The 18,544-nt window shown below is 34.8% G+C and overlaps 1 protein-coding gene across 3 annotated transcripts in view; it reads left to right on the plus strand.

The window, feature by feature from the left end:
- HECTD2 (HECT domain E3 ubiquitin protein ligase 2) overlaps positions 1 to 18,544 on the plus strand; it is a 96,954-nt gene that overhangs the window by 57,299 nt on the left and 21,111 nt on the right. For all 3 annotated transcript variants that reach the window (XM_009245615.4, XM_009245614.4, NM_001131654.1), the window contains 5 exon segments: positions 9,509 to 9,573; positions 12,404 to 12,449; positions 14,274 to 14,383; positions 15,813 to 15,961; positions 16,487 to 16,610. In XM_009245615.4, coding sequence (XP_009243890.1) covers positions 9,509 to 9,573; positions 12,404 to 12,449; positions 14,274 to 14,383; positions 15,813 to 15,961; positions 16,487 to 16,610 — 494 coding nt within the window.

An 18,544-nucleotide genomic window follows, 5' to 3' on the forward strand; every position in this document is an offset into this window, starting at 1 on the left:
GCAGAAGACAAGAAATAACCAAAATCGGAGTTGAACTGAAAGAGTTCCATCCCAAGATGGAACCAGGAAGAAATGGAAACCCTGAATAGACCAATAATGAGCTCTGAAATTGAATCAGTAAGAAACAGCTTACCAACCCCAAAAAAAGCCCAGAACCAGGTGGGTTCACGGCCGAATTCTACCAGATGTACAAAGAGCTGGCACCATTTCTACGGAAACTATTCCAAAAAATTGAAGAGGAGGGACTTTTCCCTAATTCATTTTGTGAGGCCAGCATCATCTTGATATCATCTTTTCTGTGTGGCAGAGACACAGACACACGTGCGCACACACACATGCGCGCACACACACACACACAAAGAAAACCTCAGGCCAATATTCTTGATGAACATTGATGCAAAAACCCTTGCAAAATACTAGCAAACTCAATCTAAAAGCACATCAACAAGCTAATCCACCATGATCAAGTAAGCATTATCCCTAGGATGCAAGGTTGGTTCATCCTACACGTATCAATAAATGTGATTTCATCACATAACAGAACTAAACACAAAAACCCCATGATTATCTCAATAGATGCAGAAAAGGCTTTTGATAAAATTCAGCTTCCCTGCATGTTAAAAACCCTGAACAACTAGGCATTGAAGGAACATACCTCAAAATAATAGGAATCATCTGTGACAAACGCACAGCCAACATCATACTGAATGAGCAAAAGCTACAAGTCTTCCTCTTGACAACAGCACAAGACAAGGATGCTCATTCTTACCACTCCTATTCAACATAGTACTGGGAGTCTTAGCCAGAGCAGTTAGGCAAGAGAAAGAAATAGAAGGCATCAAAATAGGAAGAGAGGAAGTCAAATGTTTGCAGATGATATTATTCTATACCTAGAAAACCCCAAACCCTCTGCCCAAAAGCTCCTAGACATGAAGAACAATTTCAGCAGTTTCTGAATGCAAAATCAATATATAAAAATCAGTAGCATTTCTATACACCAACATCTAAGCTGAGAGCCAAATCAAGAACGCAATTCCACTCACAGTAGCCACAAAAAGAATAAAATACCTGTGAATATTGCTAACCAGTGAGGTAAGAGAGCATTAACAATGAGAATTACAAAACACTGCTCCAAAAAATTAGAGATAAACAAACAAATGGAAAAACATTCCATGCTCAAGGATAGGAAGAATCAATATCATTAAAGTGGCCATACTGCCCAAAACAATTTACAGTTGCAGTGCTATTCCAGTCAAACTACCAATGGCATTCTTCACAGAATTAGGAAAAAAACTATTTTAAAATTCATATGAAACTAGAAAAGAGTTTGATTAGCCAAGGCAATCCTAAAAAAAAAGAGAACAAAGCTGGAGGCATCACATTACCTGGCTTCAAACTATGCTACAAGCCACAGCAACCAAAACACCATGGTACTGGTTCAGAAACAGACACATAGACCAATGGAACAGAATAGAGAGCCTAGAACTGATGACACACACCTACAACCATCTGATCTTTGACAAAGTCCACAAAGGAATAGGGAAAAGATACTCTGTTCAATAAATAGTGCTGGGATAACTTGCTAGCTATATGTAAAAGATTGAAAGTGGACCCATTTCTTTCACAATGTACAAAAATCAACTCAAGACAAATTAAAGACTTTAATGTAAATACTGAAAGTATAAAAAGCCTGGAAGATAATCTAGGAAATATCATTCTGGACATAGGCCCTAGCAAAGATTTCATGATAAAGATGCCAAAAGCAATTGCAACAAAAACAAAAATTGATGAATGTGACCTAATTAAACTGAAGAGCTTCTGCACAGCAAAAGAAACTATCAACACAGTAAGTAGACAACCTGCAGAATAGGAGAAAATATTTGCAAACTATGCATCCAACAGAGGTCTGTTATCCAGAATCTGTAAAGAACTGAAATAAATTAATAAGCAAAAGCAAATGACTTCATTAAAAAGTGGGCAAAGAACATGAACAGACACTTCAAAAGAAGACATACGTGTGTCCAACCAGCATATGAAGAAATGCTCAGCATTACTGATCATCAGAGAATTGCAAATCAAAACCACAATGACATAACATCTCACACCAGTCAGAATGGCTGTTACAGATATTGAGATTATGAACATAAGACTGTCTAAAATATCTTTGATACCAAATAAATTTTTAGAAGTCGAGAAATTAATAGATTAAACAGCAGATTGGAGACTGCTGGAAAAAGAATTAGTAAACTGGAAGGTAGAAGTGAAGAAGAAACTTCTCAGAGTAGAACTCAGAGGGAAAAAGAGATAAACTATAAAAATAGTAAAGATATATAGAGGATAGAATAAGAAAGACTAAACTTCATTGTATTTGGAGTCTAAAAATTATGGCACAGAAAGAATGGGGGTGTATATTTAATACCTGGGAGTTTCCCATAACTGATGTAAAATGTGAATCCACAAATAACAGGGGAAACAAAATATATACTAAGCAAGATAAAAGACATGCAGACAAAGTAGTGAAATTGGAACATCGTAATAAAGATAGCTTATAAGTAATCAAAGGGAAAAGACAAATCATTCATAAAGAAAAATTATCTGGTTGTCAGCAGACTGCTCCACAGCAATCTGGGAGCCAAAAACCTGAAGTAATATTTTCAAAATACTAAAAGAAAAGAATATAAACATTGATTGATGTAGCTGGAGAAACTGACTTTCAAGAATGAGGTTGACTTAAAGATATTTAAAATAAACAAAAACTGCCTTTACCACCAACAGACGTATACTTAAACTTTAAAAGATATATTTTAGAGAGAAGCAGAAGGATCTGAGATATAAGAAAGAATGATGAAAAAGAAATTCATAAATACAGTTGACCTTACACATCATGGGTTTGAACTGCGTGAGTTCACTCACACACAGATTTTTTTTTATTATTATACTTTAAGTTTTAGGGTACATGTGCACAATGTGCAGGTTAGTTACATATGTATACATGTGCCATGCTGGTGTGCTGCACCCATTAACTCATCATTTAGCATTAGGTGTATCTCCTAATGCTATCCCTCCCCCCTCCCCCCACCCCACAACAGTCCCCAGAGTGTGATGTTCCCCTTCTGTGTTCGTGTGTTCTCATTGTTCAGTTCCCATCTATGAGTGAGAACATGCAGTGTTTGGTTTTTTGTCCTTGCGATAGTTTACTGAGAATGATGATTTCCAATTTCATCCATGTCCCTACAAAGGACATGAACTCATCATTTTTTATGGCTGCATAGTATTCCATGGTGTATATATGCCACATTTTCTTAATCCAGTCTATCGTTGTTGGACATTTGGGTTGGTTCCAAGTCTTTGCTATTGTGAATAGTGCCACAATAAACATACGTGTGCATGTGTCTTTATAGCAGCATGATTTATAGTCCTTTGGGTATATACCCAGTAATGGGATGGCTGGGTCAAATGGTATTTCTAGTTCTAGATCCCTGAGGAATCGCCACACTGACTTCCACAATGGTTGAACTAGTTTACAGTCCCACCAACAGTGTAAAAGTGTTCCTATTTCTCCACATCCTCTCCAGCACCTGTTGTTTCCTGACTTTTTAATGATTGCCATTCTAACTGGTGTGAGATGGTATCTCATTGTAGTTTTGATTTGCATTTCTCTGATGGCCAGTGATGATGAGCATTTTTTCATGTCTGTTGGCTGCATAAATGTCTTTTTTTGAGAAGTGTCTGTTCATATCCTTTGCCCATTTTTTGATGGGGTTGTTTGTTTTTTTCTTGTAAATTTGTTTGAGTTCATTGTAGATTCTGGCTGTTAGCCCTTTGTCAGATGAGTAGGTTGCGAAAATTTTCTCCCATTTTGTAGGCTGCGAAAATTTTCTCCCATTTTGTAGGTTGCCTGTTCACTCTGATGGTAGTTTCTTTTGCTGTGCAGAAGCTCTTTAGTTTAATTAGATCCCATTTGTCAATTTTGGCTTTTTGTTCCCATTGCTTTTGGTGTTTTAGACATGAAGTCCTTGCCCATGCCTATGTCCTGAATGGTAATGCCTAGGTTTTCTTCTAGGGTTTTTATGGTTTTAGGTCTAACGTTTAAGTCTTTAATCCGTCTTGAATTAATTTTTGTATAAGGTGTAAGGAAGGGATCCAGTTTCAGCTTTCTACATATTGCTAGCCAGTTTTCCCAGCACCGTTTATTAAATAGGGAATCCTTTCCCCATTGCTTGTTTTTCTCAGGTTTGTCAAAGATCAGATAGTTGTAGATATGTGGTGTTATTTCTGAGGGCTCTGTTCTGTTCCATTGATCTATATCTCTGTTTTGGTATCAGTACCATGCTGTTTTGGTTACTGTAGCCTTGTAGTATAGTTTGAAGTCAGGTAGCATGATGCCTCCAGCTTTGTTCTTTTGGCTTAGGATTGACTTGGCGATGCGGGCTCTTTTTTGGTTCCATATGAACTTTAAAGTAGTTTTTTCCAATTAAATAAGGGCCTTTGACAAAATTCAACAAACTTCATGCTAAAAACTCTCAATAAATTAGGTATTGATGGGATGTATCTCAAAATAATAAGAGCTGTCTATGACAAACCCACAGCCAATATCATACTGAATGGGCAAAAACTGGAAGCATTCCCTTTGAAAACTGGCACAAGACAGGGATGCCCTCTCTCACCACTCCTATTCAACATAATGTTGGAAGTTCTGGCCAGGGCAATTAGGCAGGAGAAGGAAATAAAAGGTATTCAATTAGGAAAAGAGGAAGTCAAATTGTCCCTGTTTGCAGATGACATGATTGTATATCTAGAAAACCCCATTGTCTCAGCCCAAAATCTCCTTAAGCTGATAAGCAACTTCAGCAAAGTCTCAGGATACAAAATCAATGCACAAAAATCGCAAGCATTCTTATACACCAATAACAGACAAACAGAGAGCCAAATCATGAGTGAACTCCCATTCACAATTGCTTCAAAGAGAATAAAATACTTAGGAATCCAACTTACAAGGGATGTGAAGGACCTCTTGAAGGAGAACTACAAACCACTGCTCAATGAAATAAAAGAGGATACAAACAAATGGAAGAACATTCCATGCTCATGGGTAGGAAGAATCAATATCGTGAAAATGGCCATACTGCCCAAGGTAATTTATAGATTCAATGCCATCCCCATCAAGCTACCAATGACTTTCTTCACAAGATTTTATTCCGCCTCTGCCATGTCTGAGACAGCAAGACCAACTCCTCCTCTTCAGCCTCCTCCTTAGCCTACTTAATGTGAAGATAAAGAGGATAAAGACCTTTATGATGATTGCTTCCACTTAATAAATAGTAAATATATTTTCTCTTGTGATTTTCTTAATAACATTATCTTTTCTCTATTTTATCATAAGAATTCAGTGTATAATACACAATACATATAAAATATGTGTTAATAGACTATATTATTGGCGAGGTTCTGATCAACGGTAGGCTATTGATAGTTAAGTTTTGGGGGAGTCAAAAGTTATACATGGCTTTTTCTACTGCATTGGGGGTCAGCATTCCTAACTCTCATGTTGTTCAAGGGTCAACTGTATTTATGTGTCACCCTAAAAAATGCCTGCATAAAATTGATGTCTAATGTGTGTGATTAAGAAGAAAAAGCCAAAAGATGGGAGAATAACAACACATAAGTAGAGGAAGCTTATTGGAATTAAAAGTATTGTAAGATGCTCTAAAGAAAGAGTAGGATATTAACTTTAGGCTTGTTAACTATGAATAATAAGAAATTGAATGTAACCTCTAAGATAGTGCAAATGGAGCAAATAACTTTCTTAACTGGAGAGTAGGGGAATGGGAAAAAGAAGCATTAAAAAGTGAGTTAAACGAAAACAAAAAGTAAGATTGCAGAAACAAGTCCAAATCTAGGAATAAGTAATTGAATAACGAATATAAATGCACTAAACTCACTGGTTAGAAGAGACTATCACTTTGGATTTTTAAAAATTATATTCCATGCTAAGCACAAGAGATACCTAAAAAGGTTGAAAGTAGGGGTATATAGAATATATACCAGACACCTTCTAACCCAAAGGAAGTTGAAATCATTGTTACTAACTTCAGAAGATACGGCCTTTAGGAAAGTAAATACTACAGATGATCAGATGAGGGAGAAATCACTGGAATTGGGAAGGTTGTACAGAAGAGGTTGATTTTTATTTGCACCTTGGAAGGATTCAACTTAAGTGTGCAAAGAGTTGAGCAGTTAGTGAGTATGTATTGTGTTGGCGTTGGAGATACAGTGTTAAACAAAAATGCATGTCATATACAGCTCTAAGTAGCTTATATTCTAATTTCTATTGGGGGCAGGTTACAGATAGAAAGTAAATGTGAAAACAAATGTGAAGAAAGATAATTTCAGATACTGATAAGTGTTTCGAGAAGATAGGGCAATGTAATAAGGAGTGATTAGTGGTTGCTTTTAGCTAGGAAGCTCAGGGAGGGCCTCTGTAAGGCAACAACTGAGGTCTTAATGATGAAAATAACTCAAACCATGAGAATATCTGTGAGAGCAGCACAGTAACAGAAGTGACAGCTAATAAAAAGGCCCTGAGAAGGGAACACAATTGGCAAATTCAGAAATAAGGCTTGTGAGACTAAAGCTTGGTGAATTAGGGAGAAAGGAGGAGACTAGGTTGGTAAGAGATGAGACTGCATATGACCATGCAAGTTTAATTGTATTGTAATGGAAAGTCATTGAGTGTTTTAAGCAGGGATCATTTATAGTTAAGAAGGATCTCTCTAGATGATTAGCAGAAAATGGTCTGTAGTGTGTCAAGAGAAAGGAGTTAGGAAGGCCTTGTAGTAGTTGAAGCAAAAGTTGATATTTGGATTAGCAATTTTGGCAATGAAAATAGAAATGTTCAGACTCATATATTATGGAGTAGAGCTAGTAAAACTTCTGGTACATTGAATGTGGCACTCAAAGGCAAGAAAGACAAGAAACTGAGTGGATGCTGTTGCCATTTAATTAGATGGATAAGGCATTTGCGAAGGAGAGATCAAAGTGTTTAAAAAAGAAAAGAGTAGTCCACCTTGTCAGATGTTGCTGAGACATTTTGTAAGGTTTGGACAGAGAATTGACCATTGTCTTTCATAAGCTATAGATAATTGATGACTTTAATAAGAGTCTAGTAAGACTTTAATACGCCCATTTGGAATGAGTTGACAGACAGACAATGAGAAGAGATAGTATGGATAATTCTTGAGAGCTTTCACTGTGAAGGGAGGCAGAGAAATGAGGTGGTAGCTAGAAGATGGCCCAAACGAGATGTTTTAAATAAAGGCAATACATCAGTCAGGGTCCTGGTAGTAAACAGACAACACACTCAAATTGGTAAATTGGGTTATTTACAAAGTTAGCAGAGTAAGTGAGACCATAAGGACAGCACAGTGCCCAGGGGAGAATCTAGAGATGAACCGTGGGTGAGGGGGCTGCTTTACAGGAGATGGGACTTTCACTCTAGGGACACAGCCGACCCATGACAACCATCCCATGGTGACCCTGCAGGTGGGGACCTGAGGGAACAAATACCCCAACTTCACTCTCTTTTCTTTTCTGCTAGTACTTTCTGTTAGCTGACCCCAATAAGAAGGCAAAGGAGTCTGGTTGATAAGGTCCTTCAGAATTGGCCTCTGAGGGCATAGAGCAAAGTGGAGAAGAATGGCAAATCAGTGCCAGTGATGTAGTCTGTATTGTTATACTGATAGGAATGTTTTAGTAGAGAGAGAGAAACGGATGATACAGGAGAGATAAGAAAAAGCTTTAATAACCATGTCCTTGACAAAGTTATGAGAGGGGATGGGATGTAGGACTCAAATGAAGGGATTGGCCTTGGTCAAGTGCAGTTGCAGGCAAATTGGTAGAATTTACATTGGGACAGTGAATCTGTTAGCTGGGTGCATCTGAGACCCAGAAAGCTTCCCTGTCCCAGACAGGTATGGAAGCCCAGAGCTCCAGGATCACCACACCTGCCCAATCACCCAGAAATAGGTTGGGAGAGGGAAACAATCATGACAAGGACCCCCATGAAGTTTCTCCCTGATGGACTGGGAAGTCTTCTTTGTTGAAGACATTGAGCCAGACTAAGAAGCCCCTAGGCTTCTCAGAAACAGGGCAGACAGAGCAAGAGGGAGGACAGAACAGAGGCCAGAGCCCAGGCAGGATATGGCACAATGCCACCACCGCGGGCATCCGGGGAGGAGTGCCAAACAGGGGACTTGGCCAGGAAGGCCAGCATTTGAGTGACAGAGATGCTTGCCCTTTCCTGTTGCTGGCTTCTTTCTCCGTCCCTGTGTCAAACTGTGGCTAGATTTCTCAATGAGGGCAAAGGGCGAGAGGAGTGAGATGAGAACCGTCTTCTTGAAGTTCTGTGGGCACCTGCCTGCGGGTGGACAATGAGCACCTGTGAGGCCTTTGTCCTTGGCTGGGGCGTGGTCGTCTTGATCCTAGCAAAGAGGCTGCTCGGGATGGGGAGGGGATGAAAACCCCTGTGGGTCCAACGCAGATGCCAAGTGTGTAGCAAGGTCATAGCTAGGAATGATGCTGGGAAGGAGGTGTTATAGATTTGAGGAATAAGAAGGTTTGAAATATAGTTGTCTTGAAGTGTGGAGAAGTAAGTGAACTATAGAAATGTGGGACTGTCAGTGGTATTGAGTGTCCTTTTGAGATTTGTGGTCATAAAGTATGTCCAGTCAGCACATTTGTTTGGTTTTTCTCCTGCAGCTTTTGTTGCTCAGGGGTAAACACTAAGTGGTTGAGCAGGGGTACTCTCTGGGTGTGCAGGGTTACTGTAAGCAGAGGAAGAGAAAGGAATGCTGTATTAAATATATATACGTATATGTGTATATGACATAAGAGCTAGGCTGAATGAGTGCTGATAGACATGTCTTGGAAGTAATGGTTGTGGTTTTAAATAAAAGCATAATATATGTGTATTGGCATTTGCCTCTTTCATATAACATGACACAAAGTTTACTGATTATTTGAAGTTTCTTGTTAATAAAGCTTCTATTCTCTTATAAACTAAAGTATTATCTAGATGTATTTTATTTTCATTTATTCTTGGGATGTTTGATAGTAAATAAGATTTTTAGTATTTGGATTATTAAACTAGAATGGTAATATTATGTTAATAAACATGTTAGTCTTGGATTCATGTTCATTACTCTGTCCTGTCAGGTCAAGGAAAGTGAAATTGTTTTCCAGTTATATAAAAATTCTGTTGGTCATCAACCACCACCATATATGTTTGTGCATGTTGTACACTACACATACCAGGGATATTCTCATTATATTCTTATGTCATTGATGCTCTCTAGAGTTCTTAAATGTAAAATCAGTACTATTATAAGTGTCAGTCCTGAGTCATCAAGTCTGATTTTAATTATTGAAACAGATCTGTAAATATAATTAACATATAAACGTCACCTAAGTTGGTAATCCTAATTACCTTACTGTTTTCTTTTGCCTACAGCCTCAAGACATTCAGAAGACAGTATTAAAGGGAATCATTAACAGCCTGTTACGAGAATGGAAAGGGTAAACTAATATTTTCAATATTTAGCTAATCAATATAGATGTCTAACTTACACATCATATATCTTTTTTTTTATTATACTTTAGGTTTTAGGGATATGTGTATGTATTTTACTCTCAGAAAATATTTTAGTTGAGTTATAATAACATAGATGAGAAAAGAATTATAAGCCATTTACAACAAAGCTGTGTAACTTGAGATTTGTGACCTCTCAGTAGGATCTATAGATGGGCATAAAAAGATCTGTGAATTCTTTTAAATTGTATGTAAAGTTTTTTCTATGCAGATATATATGCTTTACAAAAATGGAATGAGTACTTACATCAGTAACCTAACTGAAATAATTAGCATTAAATTTAGCCTTGGGCTTCCTGGTAGCCAGAGTTAAATTTTTCTTATTTCTATTATAGGGACACCTAAAGCCAGCTACTAAAATATTTTTTTCTCTCAGAACTAGGTATTAGATTCTTATATAAGGAATCATGCACAATTTAATTGGTAATATTTTGAACCATGAATATGCATAATATAAAAATGTACTTTTAAAAATACATATTTAAATTTATATTAAAAGTGTATTATTTAAATAATAACTTCTATTAAAGCCAAAGGAATGCCAAGTCTGGTTTAAAAGTAATACCTAGTAGAATTCTTAAATGTAATGTTACATGTACCATATATATTTTAATAATATTTTAATTGTTCTGATTTTGAAAGAAATTCACGCATATTATAGAAAATATAGAGAAGGCAGAGAAGTATAAAGAAGAAAGTATCAGTCTGGCCAACATGGTGAAACCCCATTTCTACTAAAAATACAAAAATTAGCCAGACGTGGTTGCACAGTCCTGTAACTTACTCAGGAGGCTGAGGCAGGAGAATCGTTTGAATCCTGGAGGCAGAGGTTGCAGTGAGCCAAGATCATGCCACTGCACTCCAGCCTGTTGAGCTGTTGAGAATTTCTGTCTACTGCCTGCACTTTTTATATAGCACATTCCTATTATTGGTTTTTTATATATCTCAAAGATGGTGACTGAATTTGCTTGGACACTACTATTTTAATGTATGTCTTTTTATTTTCTATCTGTAACATAAATTTCAGAATCAATAGAGTGAGACTGTCTCAAAAAAAAGAAGAAAGTAAAAAATGTTAACATTTTACAGTGTTTTTCTAGTCATCTTTTAAAAACCATACTGTATCGTTTCAGGTGACTTTTAACTTAATGGTCTTTTTCTTAGTTTATTACTCTAGTAATTTGTTTGCATTTTCCTTCTTAAACCACACTTTTAATGTCTGACTAATAACTTAGAATAGGAATGTACTGTAATTTACCTAACCATTCTCCAAGAATGGTTGTTAATGTGAATAATTCCACAGTGAACATTTTGTACAAAAATCTTCTTTTCTGAGCATTTATGTAAAAATTTTTTTAGAAATATAATTACTGCATCAGAGTATAAACATTTTAAGACACTTAATACATTTTGTCAGATTTATTTACAAAGCAGTTATAATAATGTATACTTCTAACAGCAGAGGGCCTGAGACTTCATTGGTATCTTCTTTTAACAAAACTTGGCCTAATTTAATAAATGAAAAGTGGATCTCATTTTTATTTACTTTTCCTTAATACTAATAAGCTTAACATTTTATCATTTGTTGCTATTTTTATTTATCCTTTTATAAGTTTTCCACCTACTTTTGCCATTTTTTATTGCAGATTTGCCTGATTTTCTGTTAGAAACTCTTGCTTATTATAAGAAAATTGACCTTTTTGTATTATATTTTCCTATATCTCACGTTTCAGAAAATCAGTTACTAGCCTCAAAAAGATGAAACCCCTGTTACATCTCAGTTAAGTGTCTGAGGACTGAAGGGTTAAGGCCAAACTGGGAGTTAGCTGCTTCCTGAATATTATAGTAAAAATATCATTAAAAAAAATCTAAGAAATCAAACCTACTCGTACAATTTATTGTGCATGCCTGATAATTTATGCAGGCATAAATGACCTTGCCAAGATTATGAAGCTCTAGGTAGGATAGGAAAGGACTTGGAGGAATAGGTGATATCTACAAATACATCTTGAGCAGGCAAGAAAGAAACACTTGTCAGCATAGAGAATAACAAAAGCTTTAATATCTGGGTTTTGTTTTTCAATCCAGGACCCAGTTAGGAATCATGAATTGCATCTGGTTGTCATAGAGGTGAACCATTTTCAATTGAAGAAGTTACTTCCAGATATCTGTGAGAATGTACCAAATAGATCTTGAGCAGGCAAGAAACACTCATTAGCCTTGAGAATAATGAAAGCTCTTGGTCAAATCTGATACTATGAGAATTCATATTAAGATGGAAAAAATTACTTACTTTTCGTGATTCTTTCCATTAGAAGCATACTGGATGTATTTAAAGTATGATTTGATTTACAGACATTTCTACATCACTTTAGGAATGAACCTAGAAACACAAGCATATTTTCTTTCTTTAATACATAAATGTTCTTAAGATTATCCTTTATTAAAACAAAAACATAAGTATTCTAGAATTGATGATTTTTTTATTACACACCTAACTACTTCCAGAGTTAATCATATTTACCTCACAAAATGTTATAGCCTAGTTAGCTCAGTCTTTAGTTATCTTCAGAATCAGCTTAGGAGAGGCACAGAAGCACTTGTATTTTCAGCATATTATGGACTGTCTCAATAATAATGCATATTAATTTAATCCTAGTTTTTGGCTTTTCTCAACTCAATCTTCATAGAAAAGTTTATTGTTCTTTTTCATTAGATGCTATGAGATTAAACATTCATCCCTTGTTTCTTTTTCAGTCCACGAACGAAAGATGATCTTAGAGCATATTTTATACTTTTACAGGTAAGAGAACCAGAACCTAGTTGAAGTTGTCTAAGTCAGATCTCAATCTCTACATGTGTATGTGAAATGATATTAAATATTAAATATAATTTTGGGCAACATTATTGATTCTTTTTAGAATTATAGTTACCTGTAACCAGAAGATTTTTTTAAAAGCAGGATTAGTAAGATTAAAAGATAAGTAAGATTTTAAAAAGTAAGAAAAATAAGATTAAAGCCATAACAAATAAATAATCAGAAGCTAAATTACATGTGAGATTAAAATTTTGATTTACTTCCTGCGAGAGTATTCAGGAACAAACAGAATGGAAGCACTTCCTCCTCCTTTCAAACCTGTTTCTTGTAACTAGTTTTAACAGGCTTCAGGATTTTCTTTTATTTTCCCATCTAGTAGGTTTTTCACTTCACTATGTATTTTTCAGTAACTTCAATTAGAATTCTCATGGAAAGATAAAAGGTTTTTTTTTAATTTGTTATAAAGCAAAGATGATGAACTTTTTCCTCTTGATAGATACAGATTAATAGATACAAAAAGAAATTAAGATCCAGACAAATGAAAAGCAATTTTTACTTTTTATTATTTTTTGAGGAAGAAATACATTATTACCATAGCTAGCATACTATTAATACATTTGCATTATTCTTTACAATTTATAAAAGTTGTCCATGTATATTATCTCATTTAAAAGTAAGGAAAACTATATTAAATAAGTATAGTGTTTAGTACAGTATTATGATATTATAATATCAATATGTCTAATGAAAGAACATATACAGGGTAGGGATAGAGAAAGTGAGGAAAGAGGAAAAAGTGGAAAAGGGGGGAAAATGACGAAGAGGTAGTTAAGAAGAGAAATGTAAGGAGGGAAAATAGAGAGGTAAGAGGAGAAAGAGCCAAAACTCAAGAATAAACATATGTAGAGATAGTAAAAGCTAGAAACATGACACGAAGCTCAGATTTTAGGTGAGTATATTGGTCAGCTATAAGCTCTGCTCATATTTTGTTCTTCTCAAGAGCGATTACCTGATGAAGTTATCAGCTGAGGTCAGTCCCAGATTTTGAGTTGTTCTGTCAATAAGTCAGTTTTGAAAAACACATGGTGCTCTCTTATTTTTCACAATTTCAGGAGGTTTTTTCAATAATATTTATTTTTTCCATGATGTGCTGAAATGTACATTGTGCTAGAATTTTAGATTTTGGAAACATAACTAAAGGTTTTTCTTAGTTTACAAGTATTCCTTCAGTGTCCCTTTATTATTTAAAAGTTGTCAGAAGCTGTATGTGGTTCTCCACCTTGTTCTTTGTGATATATGAGGCTAACTCATTTTACAATGGCAAAAGTTTCTCAACCAACTTTTACTTCGTTTTTCTAGCTTTTAATCAAGGAACACCCAGGTTTTTTGCTTTTAATTGGATGATAGTGATTGGTACCATTTATGAAGGCACTTTTTATGAAGGTGCTTTATATACATTTTCTTTTTCAATACTCAAAACAACCCTTAAGATAGAGAATATCAATCCCATTTTACAGATGAGGACATTGAGAATCAAAGTGTAAGGAACATGCCTAAGGGCATATAGCTAGTAAGTGGTAGAATTAGCCCTCAGACCCAGATCTGTCTTAACTCTAAAGCCCATGCTCTTTTCACTATATAGCCGCAGTGTAAATGAAAGTCTCTGTTAATTAAGTAACAAATAGGTTATTGTTATTTTATAATCTCAAATTTTGTTTCCTGAATTTACCACTTACTTATTAAGCTTACTGTCTTTCCTTTTACATGTTAACAGAATTTTAACACAATTATCTTTAATATCTTTTTCAGAATCCTCAGTTTAATAACACATCTACGTATGTCATCTATGCTCACTTGCTACGACAGATAGCTACCTTAGTGGAAGCTGACCATCATTTCCTAGTTCACTGGTTTAAAAAGTAAATCATTCTATGATATTAAGAACTTTTATAGTCTCACAGTTTTAAGTTTGGTATTAGTAATTTTACAATAAAATATATTTAAATATTTTCAGGTCTTTAGAAATGGTGCTTATATTCACAATGCTTCAAAAGCCAGTTACAAAAATCTACTTTAGTACTACATAAAGGATAATTAAAAATCTGTTTTTAATGTAAGTAACCAATTTGTTTGCACAAGCTGTTGAGAATTTCTGTCTACTGCTTTCACTTTTTATATAGCACATTCCTATTATTGGTTTTTTATGTATCTCAAAGATGGTGACTGCATTTGCTCAGACACTACTATTTTAATGTATGTCTTTTTATTTTCTATCTGTAAATTCATAAATTTCACCATTATTTAAATGGCGCTTTCTCCTTACCTAAAAATGTCATTGTAAAATATAGGCTAGCCATCAATATCAATTTGTAAAAGCATAATACTTTTTTCACAGAACTATACCCGCATGAACAATGACTTCTCCATGACTGATAAAAGTAGAAAGGCAAAATACTTCCAAAAGAAATTTTAAATGCAGTAAATTATCATTATTCATAGTAGTTATATTCTATAATGTCACCACAAACATGGAATTAATAAATACAGAACCATTGCTTCAAGGGGAAATACAGGGTTAGGTTCCTGTGAGCCTCTGATCACATTTTTGTCAGCCAATCAATATATAATTTTGCTTTATGAGTGTTTTTTTTAAAGACACACTTCATTTAATAGAAGTCATTGATTCATTATCATTGAACTCATGGCTAGCAGCACTCTAACCCATGCCTGAATGAAGCTTCTCTAACATACATATTTTCTCTGTAGGGCACATCACAACCTTCTTGTTAGGAACACTAGACAGCATTTTAGCACTACGCTTGGCCATTTTGAAATTGCAAAATCACCAACAAAAAGCACCAAAATGTGAAAAACATGAAGCTAAATGGATTGCTTAAAGGACACTTACAAAGAGAGAGTATTGAGCTAAAACAAGGCAGAACATCACTTTGACCTCAGCTGGGAATGTGCATGTCAGGAGACTAACATTTTTCACATGTCCCCAAATGACCATGAAAACACAAGTATTGATTTGGGGATTAACAATTAAATTTTACCAAGTTAGCAAATTTGGAAATATAGAATCTGTGAATAATGAAGACTGAATATTGAAAGTCTTTAAAATGTTTGTTACTAACTTTATAGTAATTTTGGTGTTTATTTCTCATTTAACTAAGACAGTATTCAAGGTAAGATTTTGTATCTTTTCAAATGTTTGGCAATTTAAGAAATAGAATTTGGGGAATAGTCTAAAATTTTGTGGCTTAGGATGTAGTTTAATATCTAACAGATAATTTTGGAAATAGAAAATGTGAATTTTGATTGCAATTATTTTGAAATCTTTACCAGATTGTCCCAGAAGAGGTTCAAACAATTGGTAGAGAGATTGCTGCAATTTATTTCTTTACGCCTGTTTCCTGCAAAGCCTGAAGAATTTCCACCTGTAACAAAGTGTTCCTGGTGGATTCCATCAGCTGCTAAAGTGTTGGCTTTACTTAGTAGGTTTTTATTATTCTATCATTTTTTACTTTTCTTTTGTTACATATTAGGGATATTTCTTAAGGATTTCAAAAGACTATAGAGGCATTCTTAAATTTTAAACCATTTCTGTGAAGGAAAGAATTGTAATTTATTTTCTACTTTGATAATAGATTTCATAATTTATAAGCATGAAAAAAGCTTTATGTCTTTTAGTGGACAGTGTTCTGTATTATGGCAATTAAGTGCATATGAGCTAGGACCCCTAAGAGAGAACACACAGAAATAGGAGTAAATGGCCATCTGCATATTCCCTTTAATACTATTATAATCCTTCACCACAAGTTTTTTTTTTTAAGCAAGAAACTATTGGCTGCATTTTAACCACAATTTTTAAATTACCCCTTTCATTTGGAGCTACATTTATTTAAAATAGGAGTTTCTAGGTCAAGGCTGTCTTGTAGACATTAAAATGATGTTTTTATTATTAGAATGAATCTTGTACATGTTGGAAAAAGACTTTATGTTAGAATTTATCTTTACAGATACTGCAAACAATTTAGTTCACCCTCCCCTTATTCCTTATACTGATTTCTATAATTCTACATTGGATCACATTGATCTCATGGAAGAATATCATACTTGGCAAAACTTTGGAAACTCTCACAGGTATGAACAAAAGTTCCTTTGATTATCCACCTAAATGAAATACTATTCAGAAGAATGACTAGATTTTAAGTTTATATAAAGTTTACACATATGTTTACATATAAATGTATAAATATAGTTCAGATAGCCTTGAAATATCATATTTATTAAAGTATTTTCTTTTTCTGCTACATTTTGAATTTATGTACATGTTAATTTGGTTTTGGTTTGGTTAATAGCATTTTTCAAGAAGGGAGAGGTTCTATCTTAATATGCAGTCTCTTATCTCTTACTATTCTATGCACAGGGGTCAGCAAAACTTTTTCTGTAAAGAACTAGATGGTGAATATTTTCAACACTGTAGGTTACACAGATTCTATTTTGCTATTTTAGCACAAAAGTAGCCTTAGACAGGATGTAAATGAATAGATATGTCTGTGTCCCAAATGACTTTATTTACAAAAACAGGTTGTAGGCCATATTTGTCTCAGGCCCATGGTTTGCAGATGCATGATCTAATATATTGATCACACACAGACACACACATACATTCATTTCTCATTTCTTCTGTAAGAAAAAGTGGTTGTCCATTAGGTGCAATGTAAAAACAGTAGATGTTACAGAGAAAGGGCCTTACCACAGCTTATTTATTATAATAATTAATAGATTTGTAAAACAGTCACCAAATTATTTAATACACTGCACTTTATATCCACACTTCTAGTTTGGATTAAACTAGCAAGACTATTCCAAACATAATTTATCCTCAGGTCATGAGATGTTCAGGAGATTGCATTTAATTGTAGAGGAATCTGAGTAAAGAGATACAGTGTGGATATAAGTAACCTCAAAACCCCAGATTAGTTTGTAAATTGGTTAAACTTTACAGGGACCCTCTTTATCAGAATTGGCCTGAAACATAGAATGGCCTTCTGGACACATCTCAGTTCACATCTGAACACTCAGAACTGAATAAGCATAAGAATTTAAGTTCTGGGCACCCTAGTCCCAGACGGATATTTTCTTGGCAACGTTTATTTTACAAAGATACTTTTTCCTTCCATTTTAATATAATTGTAATGTGTTGTAGATACAACCACAAAACAACGCCAAGAATTATTATGCATATTTCACTGACAACAACATCTTTTAATATAGAGCTTCCTCTAACCACTGTGCCACAACACTGGTGTACCAAGAATGAGTTACATTAGGGTTTTAATCCTAGGATCCCATCAACCCTTGGGTAGCCAGCCTGAACCTAGAGGGGAACAGTAGCCCTATGGCAAGTGACCTCTGGCCATGAGCAGCCTCATCTGTTCATTTCAGTGTATCATTCACAAAGTATCATTTCTCTTGTGCATAACAAGGGAAAGGTTGAGAACCCCTGTCCTAAAGTACATAATAAAACTAATATATATCTTACTGAGTTCATTGCATTTTCTTTTTATTTCCAATTTTTTTGTTAGCATTAATGATTCAAACTAATTATACACCAGTACTGAACCCTCAACTTTTATTAACAATTTTGTCCCATGGTAAAAGCCATCTCACTTTCATTACACTAAGGCTATATCCATTTTCCTAATAATGCCTTTTTTCTCAGTGGTCACAGTTGTACCACCTGACTATGCCCAGAGGGATTCCAGCTGTAACTGATAGATTCATTGTAGTCACTTTGAATGGCATTCTAACTCCTGAAGTGTCATTGCTGCCATATTCATTCTTTCTAAATGCATTTATCTCTGTAGTTTGTGGCTTTTGTGCGTAGCATAGAATGTTCTAGCCCAGGCGGGGTTATTTTCATAACCTTTGATTATAATGTGTAATTACAAATACATACCATTTCCTATTACCACACCATTAAATATAATACTAAATGTAACATACATTTCTGATTTCTTTTTATTGGTCTTAAATATATTACTTTACTTTTTACATACTGTAGTTATTGT

Source organism: Pongo abelii, chromosome 8 (assembly GCF_028885655.2).
Source record: "Pongo abelii isolate AG06213 chromosome 8, NHGRI_mPonAbe1-v2.0_pri, whole genome shotgun sequence".
Lineage (NCBI taxonomy): Eukaryota > Metazoa > Chordata > Mammalia > Primates > Hominidae > Pongo > Pongo abelii.